General features: G+C 40.0%; 1 protein-coding gene across 2 annotated transcripts in view; it reads right to left on the bottom strand.

Annotated features, from left to right (window-relative positions):
• ITPK1 (inositol-tetrakisphosphate 1-kinase) overlaps positions 1–18,311 on the bottom strand; it is a 310,259-nt gene that overhangs the window by 127,448 nt on the left and 164,500 nt on the right. For both annotated transcript variants that reach the window (XM_036734679.1, XM_036734680.1), the window contains exon 4: positions 17,158–17,283. In XM_036734679.1, coding sequence (XP_036590574.1) covers positions 17,158–17,283 — 126 coding nt within the window. The remainder of the gene's footprint in view (positions 1–17,157; positions 17,284–18,311) is intronic.

Raw genomic sequence — 18,311 nt, 5'->3', positions numbered from 1 at the left:
GATTTCAGGAATATTTTATAACTCATTCTTCTTTCATCCCCTCCCCCTGGCCTTGAATACTCACTTCGGAGAAAACATGTTCAGGCTGAGCTGCCAGAGCAAACAATCTTTTTATTACTTCTAGATAAAAGCAGCTCAAAGTTCTGGTTAATGAACTAAGGTCCCCTGCCTTGGGCCAATAATCTTAGGAGGTGGCTCTCATGGCGGCTCCCATCTTGACACAGCTCTTAACATTTCTATGTGGTTTCCTAAAAAACTATTCATTTCCTAAGCATAAAAAACCAGGCATGGTTGGCTATCCAAGTTATGAGTCAGCACGACTTTCAAGAAGTATCTGGTATAAAACTAATCATCTGACAAACTGATGGGATGATGGGAAGTTTTTTTTAATTGAACAAGATCCTACACAAAAAAACAGGCTCATAGATTAAGAGCTAGAAAGGGCCATAAAGTTGAAGTCCCATCCCCTAATTTGTGAAATGAGAAAACTGAGGAACAGAGAAATTAAGTCCAGCGCCAGACAGGGTCTTAGGTGGGACTTGAACCTAGTTCTTTCCGACTCCAAGTCTAGTGTTTTATCCATTATACCATGGTAACAGGAATTCAGACAGTACAAATTACCAAAAATAACAAAACTTCTATGTTTCTATTCTATTTTTCCATAGCCCCTGTTGTTTCTCTGAGAATCATAGGTGGATGAATAAACAGAAAGACAGACAGCCACATGTACAGATACATGGGATAAGCAGATCAAGGGACAGCTATATAGACAGAGTACTTATTAAGCATTTACTATGTGCTGGGTCCTATTTCAAAGAAACTATGGGTATGTAAAGAAGCCCTGAGGTACATCTAATCTAAGCATCACCTGAACAAAAAACCCCTTTACAATCTCTGATAGGTGTTTGTTTTATAGACCTTCAGTGATAGGGAATTCACTAGCTCAAGGTAATCCAAAGCACTCTGGGACAGTTCCAGATTGTTAGGAAATCTTTGCATATATTAAGCCAAAATCTGCTTCTTTTTAAAGTTCCTAAATTCTGCCCTGTGCAGCCAAGTAGAACGAGTTTAAATCTCTTTTCCAAATATATAAAGAAAACGCTAACATAAGACTCGGTGGCTACATTATATGTTTCAGATTTGCAATCCTATAGGAATTCTGAGAAGAAAAAAAAATACATGTTAGGCTAACAGGAAAAATCTTCTTGGTGAAAATGTGTGACTTGAGCTGGACTGATGAAGAATTGTTTAGGGCACTCAGATGTCATTCAAAAGTTTCCATTTACCACTATTCCTTGGATCTGTGAAAGTCCTGCATCTCTTTCCCATGAGACAGTTCTAGTCCTAAGGCAGGAAAATTCCCTGGTCCTTATCAGATAATTGGTTTTTTACACATTACTTCGCATACTCTATATTCCAGTCAAAATGGTCTCCTTGATGTTCCCTACATATGACATTCTATCTCCCCCTAGCATGCATTCACACAAGCTTGTACACTATCCCTGGAATGAACTACCCCTTCGTAGAATCTCTGGTCTCTTCTAGAAATTCAAGTGCCGCCTCTTACACAATGGGTTCTTATAACCTTGGCTTCTGGAACTTTTTTTTAATAACTTTATTAGGCTGAATTAGCCTTAGTACTCACATCTCATCGGTATCCTCTTCCCCTCACATCTTCCTTCCTCAGGAAATTCATTCTTGGACATCAGCCTTGGTACTTATATTCCATCAGTACCTTCTGCCCATGTGGTTGGCAGCTCTGACTAGAGCTATGGGCTCCATGGTCTCTTTTTAAGAAGTATACCCAGTACAACCTTCCTTTGAATTTCTTCATTCCACTACCCCAACCCCAACCCCCAGTCTCACCACTTCCTTTTCTGTATTGTCTTCCTCCATTAGATTATAAGCTCCCTGAAAACAGGGCCTTCAAGGACCTCCTTCCTACTTTCCTTCCCTTCTTTTTTTTTTGTATGTGTATCCCCAAACACTTGGCTTGGTACCTGGTACACAGCAGGTACCTAATAATAATATTGATGTTATTATTTCAATAAAATTGGTTTCCTTTGTAATTCTACATATTTTATTTTATGAATCTGAAAATATTACTCCAAGGAGAGGTCCACAGGATTTGCCAAACTGTTAAAAGAGTCCACAACACAAATAAAGATTAAGAACCCCTATAGTACAGGAAGTCAATCCCAATTCCCCTCAATTGCCCTGCTCCTCCAAAAGAATGTAAGTCCTTTGAGAGCAAGAACTATTTCATGTTTATCCTTGCCTAATACATTGCCTGGCATTCAGTAAAAGCTTAATAAATATTTGTTGAATTTAACTTCTGACTTTAAGAGAACTTACCAGAAAAATCTCAAGGCTGGAAAGGATACCTAGAGTAAGCCAAAGATTACTTCAGCTCCTTCCACTTCAGTACCGTCCCCCATGGACTGATATTTCACTTTTCTTAAAGTGTTTGGAGAACTAGGGCTCTATCATCTCCCTTGAAAATTCTTCCCAGGGAACTTCATAGAAGTCTAAATTTCTTGTCTTACAACAAACTTCTCTGCAGCAGTTTCAATAAAGCCTTTCTGAAAAGCAGCCACCATGGTCCAGCAGTCAAAAAAGTTAGTCACCATTAATAAGATGAGCACTTAAAATAGGTTAAATGTCAGTCTCCAGAACAATATAATGGTCATTGTCTTGCTCTCCTTAGCCACGTTCTGAACATATCTGGAGCACTTTTTGTGACAGTCAAGAAATGGATGGTAGGTGGCAATCAATTTGTGAGTGGTAAAGAAGAAACTGCAGCATATGAATGTAGAAGAATATTTCACTATAAGAAATGACAAATAGGATAGATTCCCTAAAAAAAGCTTGGCAAGACTTGTGTGAATTGATGCATTGCAGAAGTGAGAACAAGGACAATTTACATAATGACCACAATATAACATAAAGGAAATGAACTATGAAAAAGCTTCAGAACTCTGAGCAAAGCAGTGACCAATCCCAATTTCAGAAGACTAATAATGAAGTATGCCTATCACCTCTTTGCAGAGATACAAACTAGAGGTTTGTAGTAAGACTTTAAATTTTAGATACATGTTCATGTTTTACACAGCAACAGGGTAAGGAGAGGTCCTAATGGGTAATGATACATTATTTTTAAAAAAGAGTTAATGAAACATTTTACAAAGAAGAGAGCAGGAAACTCAGCAAAGGACACAGAAAACCAGAATAGTTGTGACTAACACTTCTAAAAACTATGTAACCAAAATTCACAGCTTCTTATGAAATTCTCTTGTTTAAAAAATATACTGAAATATTCATGTTTGTTAAAATTAATGAAAAAAAAATTAAGACAGGGACATGGGCGGGGGGGAGAAGAAAGAGTGAAGGATTTTATGAAATCATCCAATCCAACTCCTTCATTATACAAATAAAAAAACAGGCCCATGGAGATAAGATGATTTATATAAATTCACCTAGCAGATAAAGGCAGAGCCAGGATTAAAACTTTAGTATTCTAACTGCCATACAATGCTTTTTCTAAAATAATATACTGTTCAAGTCAGAAGCTGATAGAGTGCCTATTAAGAAAATCAGGAAACTTTCCCTTATAATAATTAATAATAATAATAATAATAATACTGACAAGAAGCTTGACTTAACGGATTAAAAGTCAGCCACAGAGAGTCAGGAAGTACAGATGGAGGCTTATTTCTGACTTGGGTAAGTGACCCTGAAAAATTCCTTTAACCTTGTTCCAGGCAGCTCCCTAAGATTACAAACTGCAGAGTGATAAAGCGAAAAGACACTTTATTAAATTCCTTTTATGGGTGAGACACCCTCCTAGGCACTGGGGATACAAATGTAAAAACGAAAACCAGTCCCTGCCCTCAAAGAGCTTCTAGTCTAATTTTTTGTTTTTAAACCACACAGGAACTTCAGTCTCCGCAGTGTCACAGGGGTTATGAGTTTAGCCACAGGGAACTGATGCTCACAGCCTTTCTAGGAGAAATGGTGATAACGATTTGATTATTATTCCTGAAGTAATAGGGGGAAAGGGAGGGAAAGATCATGGACACAAACATGACAAGATGCCCAGATAGGTCCCAGGTTCATCCCAGCATATGGCAAGGTGGGGTGGGAAATATGGTCTCAGGAAAGCCAGATATAGTCATTTAGGAGGACCCAGCCCCCACCCCCCTCCAAGAGGGAGTTTCAAAAGTCTGTGGAATAATTTCCCTAAGTAGGGGGCCGTGGTGTAAAGAGAACAGGTCAGAAGGTAACTTATTCTACCAGTGAAGAAGAGAAATAGCACCTGAAAACAGATACCTGAGTAGGTCCTGGTTTTTCCCCTGAGTTAGATGGTTGAGTAAACACGACAGGTAGATAGATGAATACGATTTTAAGCCACAATCAGTTGCTTAATTCGAGTGTTTGATAATATTCACTGGAAGAGCTAGTTTCCTCTCCAGGAGTTCACCACCCCAGGGAAATCATAGGTCAGAGCCAAAAAGATTAATAATTCACATTTAAAGGATGCCTTCCAGTTTACAGAATTCTTTCCTCAAAATTCCAGCAGAAGGTCACTGTGCCTATGTTAGTGAGAAAACTGGGATTCAGAGAAGTAATGTTTGCCTAAAGTAATAATCCTAATAGTTATTACTGGATTGGAACACGGATCTTCTTATTCCAAATTCAGTATTACTTTCCATTATGCCAGATGGGCAAATCAGATGGAGAGATGTGGCTTGCTGATGACCCCCACCCCCAGGGGGGATGGGAGGGTGTTGTCTGTAATGTTGGGGAAGGAGAAATAAAGAAAAGAGTCATCCAAGAATTTAGAGGTAAGAGTCCCTCCTTCAAGCACTACTTCTCTGCATCCTAAGCTATAAATACATTGAAAGAAGGTGTGTATTCTCACAGTCACTTGATAATCACCTCCCTGTACTAAGCCTATTCATGCACATAGGGCTGAAATGTCCTGTCTTTCACCTGTTCTTTTACAGGGAGTCAAAATACTATCAATGGATCTCTTAAGTTTCTATTACTCTCTCGCAGCCCACATGACAGTGTTCATTTCCTCCCTCTATTTCTTTTTTTCTCATTCACGATTTTGTCATCAAACAGAAGCTCAATTTCATCTTCAGTATGGTGCCCTCCTTCTACTCATTTTTAACCACTCTGCAAGGCTGTTCTGAAAGAAAAATTTCACCAACCTTCCCTTTTATCGGTTTCTTCTCCAGTTTAGAGACATCCTAAAAGAGATACTTATTGGAAAAGGACACAAGTTTCTCCCCAAAGCACACAGAGGAATAATGTTTCAAGCCTGTGCCCATTCAATGACAAAGCTGCTGCAAATGGCATGCTCTACAACTATCCCACAGAAACAACACTCAAAGAATTTTTGCCACCCTTTAGGACTCAAACTCAATGATGACACCTCTTCCATGGAGCGTTCCTTGATCCTAGAGTGGAAATGACCTTCCCTTCAAACTTCAAAACTTTTGTGCATTATACATTAGCACATATTATTCTTAAAGATAAACTTTATTATGTCTTTTGGTAATTTTTATAATATCACTCATTTCCCTCAGTATACAAATAAAGTGATTAAATAGTCCATATTTTGACCACAGAGATTCCATTACTAGGAGGCCATTGATAAGAAGAAAGCCTACACATATACCAAAATATTTATAGCAGCACTTTTTTCTGATAGCAAGAAAGTAGGAAACAAAGCAGATGCCCATGGACGGAGGAATGGCTAAACAATCTGTGGTGTATGTATACAACATATTATTTCTTTACTTTATTAGCATCTTTCCTGTACTTGGTAAGTTTCCTACTAACTATGGGCTCCAAGAGATTCTGGTCTTATAAGAACTCTGTATGTCTCCCAGAAGATAGAACAGTGTTCTTCAGAAGGACAAAAGACCACAGATCTAGAGCTGGAAGACATCATCTAGGCCAACTCCATCACTATGCAGATGAGGAAACTGAAGCTTAGAGAGGTTATGTGATTTGTCCAACATCACAGAAGTAATGAGTTAGCAGCTGGGAATAGAACTTGGGTACTTGGACTACAAATACTATGATCGTTCCAATTCACCATGATGCCTCCACACAAAATAAACATTTGCCATGTAGGCCAACTATATTTTAAAATTAATGCAAGATCGTGCATGGTTTCTTTATAGGAGAAATGGTCAATTACTGAACTATTTCTGACCAGAGCACAGCACAGTTGACTCAGGAAAGGAATCAAACTAGGTCCAGAAAGAATGGAAAGAGGTGCGATGAATATTCTCCCTTTTACTCCTTTCCTTAAACTGTTGTTGTTAGTCCTTTATTTTCGAAGAGGGCCATGACATCAGGAAGATGATGATGCCATAACTTGCAAGTGAATTGGATTTAAGTGCGGGAGGATTGTGCAATGGCACCAGCCTCACTTTCTTCTCCAGAGCCATCTGGGTCTAATGGCAAGATACAGATCAGGATGACTGGAGATGGCTCTGGATGAAGTGGGAGACCTTGATCTTTTTAAGCTAAGGTCTTTCCAAGTTCTCACTTTTCTAGAAAGCTAGCTACTGGCACAGCTGGTGATTGGTGAGATGAAGTTCTGGAAGGGAAAAGGAGCAGAAAGAAAAGTACGTAAGGGAAAAGTACCCAGAATATGCAGGCACTCCTGGGCGCAGTAGAAAGAACAATGATCTTGGTATCAGAAGACTTACCATTGCATAACAGCTCTGCTACTTAATAATTCCTTGTTAGACCATGGGCAAGTCACTTAGTCACTTAACTGAAAGAGAGAGAGAGAGAGAGAGAGAGAGAGAGAGAGAGAGAGTGTGTGTGTGTGTGTGTGTGTGTGTGTGTGACAGACAAAGAGAGAGAGAGAATATTTGCATTATCTACCACTCTCGTATTATCTATTTTATCAAATGAGATATTACAGAAAAAGTATTTTTTATTCATTCATATCTATCCACCCTGTACAGAACACTAAACCAAGCACTGAGGGAGGATTAAAATGTTTTAAGCTACAATATAAATGTGAGTTGTTATTGCTGTTTTCTTTTGGATCTAATTTAAAACCAAAATCAGTAATTGGTGTTATCACCACAGCCGAATTCAAAGACAGAACAGCAAAACTGAGAATCAGTAAGAGAGTGCAGATTACAAAGGTGCACACATTAAGAAAAAAAAAAGCAAATGTCTTCAAAACATGTTATACTAATATAATGAAAAACTGACCCCTTCCTTTCTGCTTTGGACAAAAAGTCATTTCATCTCTCTAATAGTCACAAAGTGAAAGAGGTTCTCTGAAAACATCAAAATTCCAAAAAGAGTTCTTTAAGCTTAGGAAAAAAGGAAACTGCCCAAGGACCTGAATGCCAGTACCTCCCAAAGAGAGAAACTTGAAGAGCTGTTCTATTGTTTTGGTTTTATCTTAGAACAAATGACAGACACAGCAAGAGATATTCAAGGAAGGGAACACCGAGGTCAGAAATAAAACCAACAAGAAAAAGGTCAATTAGCCACTAAGGCGACCTCTTGGGTGCTTTCAAAATCAAAGACCAGAGGAAGTAAGAACTAGAAGAGTTCTTATATAACATAGCAAGTCGAAGTTGTAAGGAAACTTAAGACAACAAGGACACAGAGAAGATCGAGAAAGAATCAACCAGTCTCAAAGTTAAAGTAACTTGAGATCTATGCTGGCTGTATTACTCTGGTCAAGTCACTTAAACCTCTCAATGCCCCAGGCAACTTTCTGAGATTATGCTGGAGCACAGTGGAGGAAATGGAGGAAACCTTTCCAAGGTTTAAGCAAAAGCTCTTTGGGGGTCCTCAATAATTTTTAAGAGTATAAAAGGGTCTTAAGACCAAAAATTTGAAAACTACTGGACTTAACACCATCTTTCCTCTGCCTAACACTCCCAGCCTGACATCACTCTTGAGTGTTTCCAGCTTCATCTAATACTCCCACCTCACATGCCAGTTATTTTATACTTTAGCCAAATCAAATTACTGTTGGTCACCTGATCGTACCTCTGCGGCTTCACTATTCCTCTGCCTGGAATGCCCTCCTATGCCCTCTTCACCAGGCAAATTCCAAACCAGTATTAAAGACCAACTCAAATGCCAACACCTCCCCGAACCTTTCCTAAACCCTGCTAAACAACCAACTCTGATCCTCTAGTTTTGATTATAATCGATTCCACAAACAATCGTTAAACACACTGTGTGAAGTGCCGGGAACACAAAAGGAGAAAGAAAAAGGTCAAACCCTGGCCTTAAAGAATGTTCATTCTAGTAGGGGTGCAAAAAAAAAAAAAAAATACGCAGAAAGAAGAAGAGAAGAGCCAGGACATCCACACTGAAGGGACAAGAGATTGAAAATTCTGGCAAAGGAGACTAAGAAGCAATCAGACAGGCAGAGAGGCCCAGGAGGGAGCAGCATCACAGACGTCAAGAGAACAGTGTCCGGACAGAAAGCATCCTCTTCAACGTCGAAATCTCCAAAGGAGAAAAAAGATGAAGAAAGGCCTGTCAGATTTAACAGGTGATTCACCGTTCACTTTGAAGCATTTGTAAGAAAGTGATGAAAACAGAAATGAGTCAGGAGGAACCAAGATGGTGGAAGAGAGAAAGCCCTCAGCTGAGCTCTCCCAACATCAATCTCAAAAAAGTTTTTTAAAAACACCTGGAATAGAATTCTGCAAGTGACAGAGCCAACAAAAGGTTATACAGTGAAACGCTCATCCGGCACAGGACAAAAACAGGTTGGAAAGAGGGAACTGAGACATGGGGAAGGAGGCTGGCCTGAAGCCCCCCGTGGATGAAACACAGGCAACAGCACCTTCAGGAGCTCTCAAGCCAGAGACAACAAGGGGACCAAAAACTGGTCAGAAAGAGATTATAGAGGACTCCTATGCTAGCGCTGGACAACTCCATTGCCTAGACCTACTTCTGAGTCATAATTAAAGGGTGGACAGGAGCACTTTATGCCAAGAAAGTGGGAGCCCGGAGAGACAGTACCACTTCCAGCCTCAAGGGACCAGGGATGCTAAGGAACCACTTGTTTGCTGTCAGGCAGGAACAGAAGCCCTGAGGAGCAGGAATGATTGCAATCTCAAGGGATCTGAGATCCTTCCTGGATGAGGGCCAAAGTTCAGACCAGGAGAGCAGTAACCACACCTCTCCCCGGATCACACCACCCTGGAAGCACCTCAAAATTTCCAAATCCCCAGAACTAGCTCTGAAAACAGCAGTGCAAAAAAGTCTAAAGTTGGAGATAGTATCCACCCCGCTCCAGTCCCATCCTCGCTCCATCCCACCCACCCACACCAGGAATAGGGTCCAACATTAACCAGAAGTTCTAAATCAAGAATTAGGATGAAAAAATAGACAAACAACAACAAGAACCTGAACATAAAAAGCTACTATGGTGCCTCGGAAGACCAAGACACAAACTTAGAAGACAAAGACGTCAAAACCCCTACAAGCAAAGCCACAAGAAAACATGTGAATTGGACACAAGCCAAACAAGAATTCCTGGAAGAACTAAAAATTGGTTTTCAAAACCAAAGAAGAGTGATAGAGGGGAAAACAGGTAAAGAAATAAAAGCAAAAGGGTAACTAGGTGGTGCAGCGTATAGCACACTAGCCCTGAAGTAAGGAGGACCTGAGCTCAAATCCGGCCTCAGACACTTATTTAGCTGTGTGATTCTGGGCAAGTTAGTAATCTCAATTGCCCTGCCCCAACCCATCCAAAAAAAAAAAAAAAAAGGAAAACAAAGGAAGAAAATTATGAAATGAAAACAGCTTGGCAAAAGAGGCACACAAAAAAATACTGAAGAAAATAAAACCTTAAAAAATAGAACTGACCAAATGGAAAAAGAGGTACAAAAATTCACTGATGAAAATAACTCCCTAAAAGGCAGAATTAGCCAAATGGGAAATGAGGTACAAAAGCTCACTGAAGAAAATAATTCCTTAAAAATTAGAATTGGGCAAGTGGAGGCTAATGACTCCATAAGACATCAAGGAACAATAAAACAAAGTCAAAGAATGCAAAAAACAGCAGTATTGCTAAGATGATCGACTATAAAAGACTTAGCTATTCTGATCAAGATAATGACCCAAGACAATCCCAAAGGACCCATGATAAAAAATGCTATCCACTTCCAGAGAAGAAACTGATGAACTCTGAATACAAACTGAAACATACTTTTTTAAAAATACATTTTTATTATTTTATTTTGTTTGTGTTCTCTTTTGCAACATGGCTAATATGGGGGAGAGGAGAGATGAATGAGGAAGTAAGAGGCAACAAGGAGAAATGACTTTTCAGGATTTGGCAGTGAAAGGGAATAGTTACATAGGACAGCGGCTTGAGGATATCGGGTCACTTGATAAAATGTATTAAGGAAAAGTATATTTTCAGGCAATTAAGATTTCAGTGGATTAAGAAACAGGAGTGAGGGGAGCCAAGATGGCAGCTGAAAAGCAGGGCCCCACCGAGTCCCTCCAAAAACCTATAAAAAACGGCTCTGAACCAATTCTAGAACAGCAGAACCCACAAAACAGCAGAGGAAAGCAGGGCTCCAGCCCAGGACAGCCTGGATGGTCTCTGGGTGAGGTCTATCCCACACGGAGCTGGGAGCAGACTGGAGCTGAGCAGAGCGGAGCCCAGCGTGAGCAGCGTGGACCAACCAGACCGGGAGCTGGGCAGAGCGGGCCCTAGCGCCCTGAATCAGTGAGCTACAGCAGTTACCAGACTTCTCAACCCACAAACACCAAAGACAACAGAGAAGGTTAGTGGGAAAAGCTGTGGGAGTGGAAGGAGTTCGTAGTTCGGAGGGGGCAGCGGAGGTGGGGCAGCTTGAGAACCGCAGCTGCAGTTGCTTCCGGCCCCAGGCCCACCTGGTGGGAGGAATTAAGTGGCGGGTCAGAGCAGGAGTGCATAGCCTGCTGAAGATCTAAGTCCAGTCCGGGTTGGGGGTTCTTGGGCAAGGAGGCGTGCTGATGTGGCAGCGCATCCGCCCAAGCTTGGAACATAGATCTCTAAACTCTAAAAGCAGCCATGCCCCACTGAAAAACTCAAGGGTCAAGTTAGTTGGTTGGGAATATGGCCAGGCAGCGAAAACACACCCAGATTCAGTCTCAGACTGTGGAATCCTTCTTTGGTGACAAAGAAGACCAAAACATACAGCCAGAAGAAGTCAACAAAGTCAAAGAGCCTACAACAAAAGCCTCCAAGAAAAACATGAACTGGTGTCAGGCCATGGAAGAGCTCAAAAAGGATTTGGAAAAGCAAGTTAGAGAAGTAGAGGAAAAATTGGGAAGAGAAATGAGAAGGATGCGAGAAAACCATGAATAACAAGTCAATGACTTGCTAAAGGAGACCCAAAAAAATACTGAAAAATACACTGAAGAAAACAACACCTTAAATAATAGACTAACTCAAATGGCAAAAGAGCTCCAAAAAGCCAATGAGGAGAAGAATGCCTTGAAAGGCAGAATTAGCCAAATGGAAAAGGAGGTCCAAAAGACCACTGAAGAAAATACTACTTTAAAAATTAGATTGGAGCAAGTGGAAGCTAGTGACTTGATGAGAAATCAAGATATTATAAAACAGAACCAAAGGAATGAAAAAAATGGAAGACAATGTAAAATATCTCATTAGAAAAACCACTGACCTGGAAAATAGATCCAGGAGAGATAATTTAAAAATTATTGGACTACCTGAAAGCCATGATCAAAAAAAGAGCCTAGATATCATCTTTCAAGAAATTATCAAGGAGAACTGCCCTGATATTCTAGAGCCACAGGGCAAAATAGAAATTAAAGAATCCATCAATCGCCTCCTCAAATAGATCCCAAAAAGAAATCTCCTAGGAATATTGTCGCCAAATTCCAGAGCTCCCAGATCAAGGAGAAAATACTGCAAGCAGCCAGAAAGAAACAATTTGAGTACTGTGGAAACACAATTAGAATAACCCAGAATCTGGCAGCTTCTACATTAAGAGATCAAAGGGCTTGGAATACGATATTCCAGAAGTCAATGGAGCTAGGATTAAAACCTAGAATCACCTGCCCAGCAAACTGAGTATCATGCTCCAAGGCAAAATATGGATTTTCAATAAAATAGAGGACTCTCAAGCTTTCTCAGTGAAAAGACCAGAGCTGAATAGAAAATTTGACTTTCAAAAACAAGAATCAAGAGAAGCATGAAAAGTAATCAAGAAAAAGAAATTGCAAGGGACTTACTAAAGTTAAACTGTTTTGTTTATATTCCTACATGGAAAGATGATGTGTATGATTCATGAGACCTCAGTATTAGGGTAGCTGAAGGGAATATTCATTTTTATATACACACACACACACACACACACATACACACACACACACACACACACACACATATATATATATATGTATGTATGTATATGTGAGTGTGTATGTATGTGTGTATATATCTATATATATATCTATATCTCTCTCTCTCTCTCTATATATATATACACACACACACACACACACACATACACACACACACACATATATATATATGTATGTATGTATATGTGAGTGTGTATGTATGTGTGTATATATCTATCTCTCTCTCTCTCTCTCTCTCTCTCTCTATATATATATATATATATATATAGAGAGAGAGAGAGAGAGAGAGAGAGAGAGAGGTGGGGGGGGGGAGGGCACAGGGTGAGGTGAAGATGAAGGGAAGATATCTAAAAGAAATAAAATTAAGGGATGAGAGAGGAATATATTGAGAGAGGGAGATAGGGAGAGATAGAATGGGGTAAATTATCTCGCATAAAAGTGGCAAGACAAAGCAGTTCTGTAGGAAGAGAAGAGAAAGCAGGTGAGGGGGAATGGGTGAATCTTGCTCTCATCAGATTTGACCTGAGGAGGGAATACCATACATACTCAATTGAGTAACTTACCCCACAGGAAAAAAGGAGGAAGAAGAAGATAAAAAAAGGGAGAGGGGATGATAGAAGGGAGGGAAGATGGGGGTGGAGGTAATCAAAAACAAACACTTTGTAAAAGGGACAGGGTCAACGGAGAAAATTCAATAAAGGGGGATAGGTTAGGAAGGAGCAAAATGTAGTTAGTCTTTCACAACATGAGTATTGTGGAAGGATTATACATAATGATATGCATGTGGCCTATGTTGAATTGCTTGACTTCTTAGGGAGGGTGGGTGGGAAGGGAAGAGGGGAGAGAATTTGGAACTCAAAGTTTTAAAAACAGATGTTCAAAAACAAAAAAAAAAAGTTTTTGCATGCAACTAGAAAATAAGATACACAGGCAATGGGGCGTAGAAATTTATCTTGCCCTACAAGAAAGAAAGGGAAAAGGCAATGGGAGGGGAGTGGGGTGACAGAAGGGAGGGCTAACTGGGGAATGGGGCAACCAGAATATACGCCATCTTGGAGTGGGGGGGAGGGTAGAAATGGGGAGAATATTTGTAATTCAAACTCTTGTGAAAATCAATGCTGAAAACTAAATATATTAAATAAAAAAAATAAAAATAAATAAATTCTCTAGTAATGGAAAAAAAAGAATGAGGGGTGAGGGAAGTAGAGGGAGAGAGAGAAGAGCAGAGAGAATGAATGGGGAGGATATAATTAATGGGAAAAAACCCTTTAGAAATTAGAGAGCATGATATAAAAAGCACAGCAAGTTGAAGAAATAGCCTTGGCAATAAGAAAGATCACTTCTTTCTCAGAAACTACAGCAAATGAGAATATAGTTGGTCAGTCAGTCAACACACATTTTTAAATACCTATTATGTATGTAGGTGTGCTAAGAGTCTGGGACGCAAAAAAAAGGCAAAAAATAAGATGGCTCTTGAGGAGCTCACAGTCTAGGGAGGAAGACAACATGCTAACAATTATTTACTATGTGTGTGTGTGTGTGTATATATATACACACATGAGATAAATTATACACATGCATATATGTGTGTGTGTGTGTATATACATACACATATACATACATATATATATAAGATAAATTGGAGGTAATCAACAGAAAAGAAGGCACTAGAATGGAGGGGAGAAGTCTTATAAAAGGTGGGATTTTGGCTAGGATTTAAGGGAAGACAGGAGGTAAAGATAAGAGGGATAGAATTCCTGGCACAGGAGACAAAGAAAGTGGAAAATATGAGGTTCAGGAACAGCCAGGAAGCCATCATCACTGGGTCACAGAGTATTTGGAAGGTCTGTCAAGGTGTAAGAAGATTAGAAAAGTAGGAAAGGGCCAGGTAATGAAGAACTGTTAAAGCCAAATAGAGTATTTTATATTTCTTCCTAGAGATAACAGGGAGTCACTGGAGGTAACTGAATAGGGGGCTGATATGCTTATATCAACACTTCAGTATGATCAACTTTACAACCAAACAGAAGATGGACTGGAATAGGGAGAAACTTGAGGCAGGAAGGTCAAACAAAAGCCCAGGTGTGAGGTGATATGGGAGTGAACCAAGATGGTGACAGAGTCAAAAGAGAGAAGGGTGCATATACAAGGGTAATGTTACAAAGATAAAATCCAGAGAACTGTGGCAAGAGATTGGATATGGAAGGGTAAGAAAGTGTGGAACCAACACCAAGGTTTTGAATCTGGATGACTAGAAGGATGGCAGTGCACTAGAGAGTAACAGAGCAACTAAGAAGAGGGGAAAATATGATGAAAAAGATAATTAATTCAATTTATGACATTCTGAATTAAAGATGTCTATGGGACATCCTGTGTGAGGAAAACAGGTAGTTGGACAGCAGAGAGAGGTTAGGACTGGATAAGTGATTTGAGAACCATCAGCACTGATGTGATAATTGACTCCTTGGATGCTGAAAAGATCATCAAGCACAACAGTACAGAAGAAGAGAAAAGGACCCAGGACAGAGCACAGGGGGCACTCAGCTTTATTTTTTTTTATCATTATATTCTTTTTAAAAAATTTTTTTTACCATTTTTATTTAAAATTCTGAGTTCCAAATTCTACCCCTCCCTCTTTTCCCCCCCTCGCTTAGATGGTAAGCAATTAGATATAGGTTATACATGTGCAATTATGTAAAACATTTCCATATTAATCATTTTGTACAATAAGACTAGAATAAAAGAAAAAAAAATAAAAGAAAACGAAAAATCTTATGCTTCAGTCTGTGTTCAGTCAATATCAGTTCTTTCTTTGGAGGCAGACAGTCTGCTTCATCCTGAGCCCTTTCGGATTGTTTTGGATCATTGTATCGCTGAGAAGAGCTAAGTCAATCATGGTTGATCATCACACAATGTTGCTGTGACTCTGTACAATGTTCTCCTGGTTATGTTTACTTCACTATGCGTCAGTTTATGTAAGTCTTTCCAGGTTTTTCTCAAATCATCCTGCTTGTCATTTCTTATAGCACAATAATATCCTATTACAATCACATACCACAACTTGTTCAATTATTCCCCAACTGATGGGAATCTCTTTGATTTCCAATTCTTAGCCACCACAAAAAGAGCTGCTATAAATATTTTTGTTTAAATAAGTCCTTTTCCCTTTTTTGGATGTCTCTGGGATATATACATAGTAGTGGCATTACTGGATCAAAGGGTACATACACAGTTTTATAGCCCTTTTCACATAGTTGTAAAATGCTCTCCAGAATGTTTGGATCAGTTCACAACTCCACCAACAGTGCATCAGGGGACACTCTACTCTGGCAAGTATGACCTAGATGTAGTCCTAGCCAAGGACAGATCAGATAGACAGGAAAAGAACTAGGAGAGAATAGGATCACTAAAACAAAATGTTACTAGAGAGCAGTGGGTATCAAGCAAAAAGGGAAGACAATAAGAATGAGGACTGAAAAAAGTCATTAGATTTGGTAATTAAAAGATCATTGGTAACTCTGGAGACAGCAGTTTCAGTTTAATGAAGAAACTGGAAGTAAGATTATAGACTGCTAAAAAGAGAGTGAGAGGAAAGGAAGCAGAGGCTCCGATCAAAGAAAAGTCTCCTCAAAGAGTTGACCATAACATGGAAGAGAGACATAGGACAAAAGGCAATGGAAACGAATGGATGAAGTGACAGTTTTTGACAGAGGGTAGATGTAGGCATGTTTGTAGTTAATAGGAATACAGCCAGGACGTGAATGAAGATAAGTGAGAGAGCGGGGATGATAGAGGGGACAATCTGCTGCAGGCACGTAGAAGGGTTTGCTTTGGCAAAGAGAAGAGCCACCTCCTCATGAGACAGGGGTGAAAAAGAAGAGCACTGCAGAAGGTATCTGAGTGATGTGAGATGGGAGGAGGCCAGAAGAGGAAACTTTCCATCAGAAGTTCTCAAGGAAATAAAGGATGTCCTAAAAGTCTTAGTGCAAGCTGCAGTAGCTTAAAGCTGCACTAAGACATCTGGGACACCTCAGTATAAAGCAAGGTTCTCAGCTGAGAGGGAGGAAAGAAGGAAGAGAGGGAAGACGAGTCATCTGAAGAATGACGAAAAGATGCAAAAACTGTGGTGAGTGGGTGAGTCCACTGAGGCATGATAAGAGCATTGCCTCGCCCCACTGAGGGCCTGGCAGATATTATGTAATATAAATTTGTAGCAGACACAAGCAATGGAGCTTCATGATTTTCTCCTATGTCATTCAGCAGCACATGAGCAGGAGAAAAGGCAATGAAGGGTGCCACCAATCCAAGGCTGAAGCACGGCAGGGCAAGATCTCCAATAAGATAAAGCTGCAAAGGATGTAAGAGAAGAGAATGTACGAGTGAAGACTGAGAAGGCCTTTGAGTTAGAGAAGAGTGGAAGTACAGGGCGGGGGGGGTGGGGGAGGGGTTCCCCTATTACAGACAGACTTGATTTTTCTCAAAGATCAAAAAGTACATTGTTTGTAGTTCTCTACACGTGCTCTAATCACACTTTCCTGCACAGTACACAGCGATAGTTGTATCTGTGCAAGCCCCACAGGGACTGAGATCATGGCTTAATGAAATGTGGTATCACCCCTGGTACTTAGCACAGATCAGCAAACAGAAAATGAGGAGGAGGAAGAGGAGGATGAGGACAAAAATGGACAGATAAATAATTAAATTAATAAATAAACGGATAAACAGTGGCTTCTCTAGGCAATGGAATTTACCCACCTGGAATCTGTGAACCAACTCCAAGGACTGGCTATCATTCTGATCAGCTTCCAGGATGACATCAGTTAGTTTGTGTATGATCACATCCAGTGGGCCCTGCTCTTCAATTGGTCTGCTAAGGTTGAGCTAAAGGAATAAGAGAAAGAAAGGACAATACTTCAGTCTCTAAAGCAGTCAGACCATTCTCAATTGCAAAGCATTGAATATATCAATCAATAACCATTTAGTGATTATTTACCATATACCAGGCCTCATGTTAGTCACTGAGAATTCAAATACAATGAATGAAACATCGCTGTGTGCAAAAAGTTTTGCATTCTAATGAAGGAGATAAGTGTATGTGTGTGTATAAAAATATACATACACGTATGTATATATATGCACACATATGTACGCAAAACAAATACAAGGTAGTCTGAGGAGGCCAGGGGCAGAGAACACTGAGAGGAGGAGAAAGAAATGGTACTGAAGAGACTAGACAATTTTAATATTATTGTTATTGTATTTAATATTAAATATTATTTTAATTTATGTTTAATGTAGAAAGAGGTGCTTAAACTGCATCTTCAAGAGAAGAGAGATGTAATGTGATAGAGGCAAAAGGGGGCATTCTGGGCATAAGGAATAGCCAGTACAGAGGCACAGAAATGGGAGGTGGTGGGTTGTATGGGAGAAGAGAGAGGCCAGACCCCCTGGACCATACAGCACGAGCAGGTGACGTGTCCAATAAGGCTGGAAAGACAGGTTGGAACCAGGGTGTGGAGCAGCACTAGGAAGCTAATGGAGTTTACTAAGTAGGATAATGACACAGTCAGAGCTGCGCTAGAGGAAAATCACTCTCATAACAGAATGGGTGATGAAGCAGAATGTGGAGAAAACTGGAGTCAAACCAACAAATAGGAGGTCACTGAACCAATCTAGGTAAAGAGGGCTTGAATTAATCTTATAGCTGTAAAAGTATAGAGAAGGGCTGGAATGCTAGTTGAGTGGATAGACAGACAGAGAGACAGACAGATGGCTGGATGGATGAAAAGGCGATCAGAAAGGACAAACAGAAAGACACAGAATAGATCTTTGATTACACTGATACAGTGAACTTCCAAATGAGCAAAGTTCTCCAACCAATACAGATCAGCTCCTTCTCTAGAACTTAG

The sequence above is a fragment of the Trichosurus vulpecula genome, chromosome 8 (assembly GCF_011100635.1).
Source record: "Trichosurus vulpecula isolate mTriVul1 chromosome 8, mTriVul1.pri, whole genome shotgun sequence".
Classification (NCBI taxonomy): Eukaryota; Metazoa; Chordata; class Mammalia; order Diprotodontia; family Phalangeridae; genus Trichosurus; species Trichosurus vulpecula.
The sequence above is the reverse complement of the archived record's forward strand: the minus strand, read 5'-3'. Positions and strand labels throughout refer to the sequence as shown.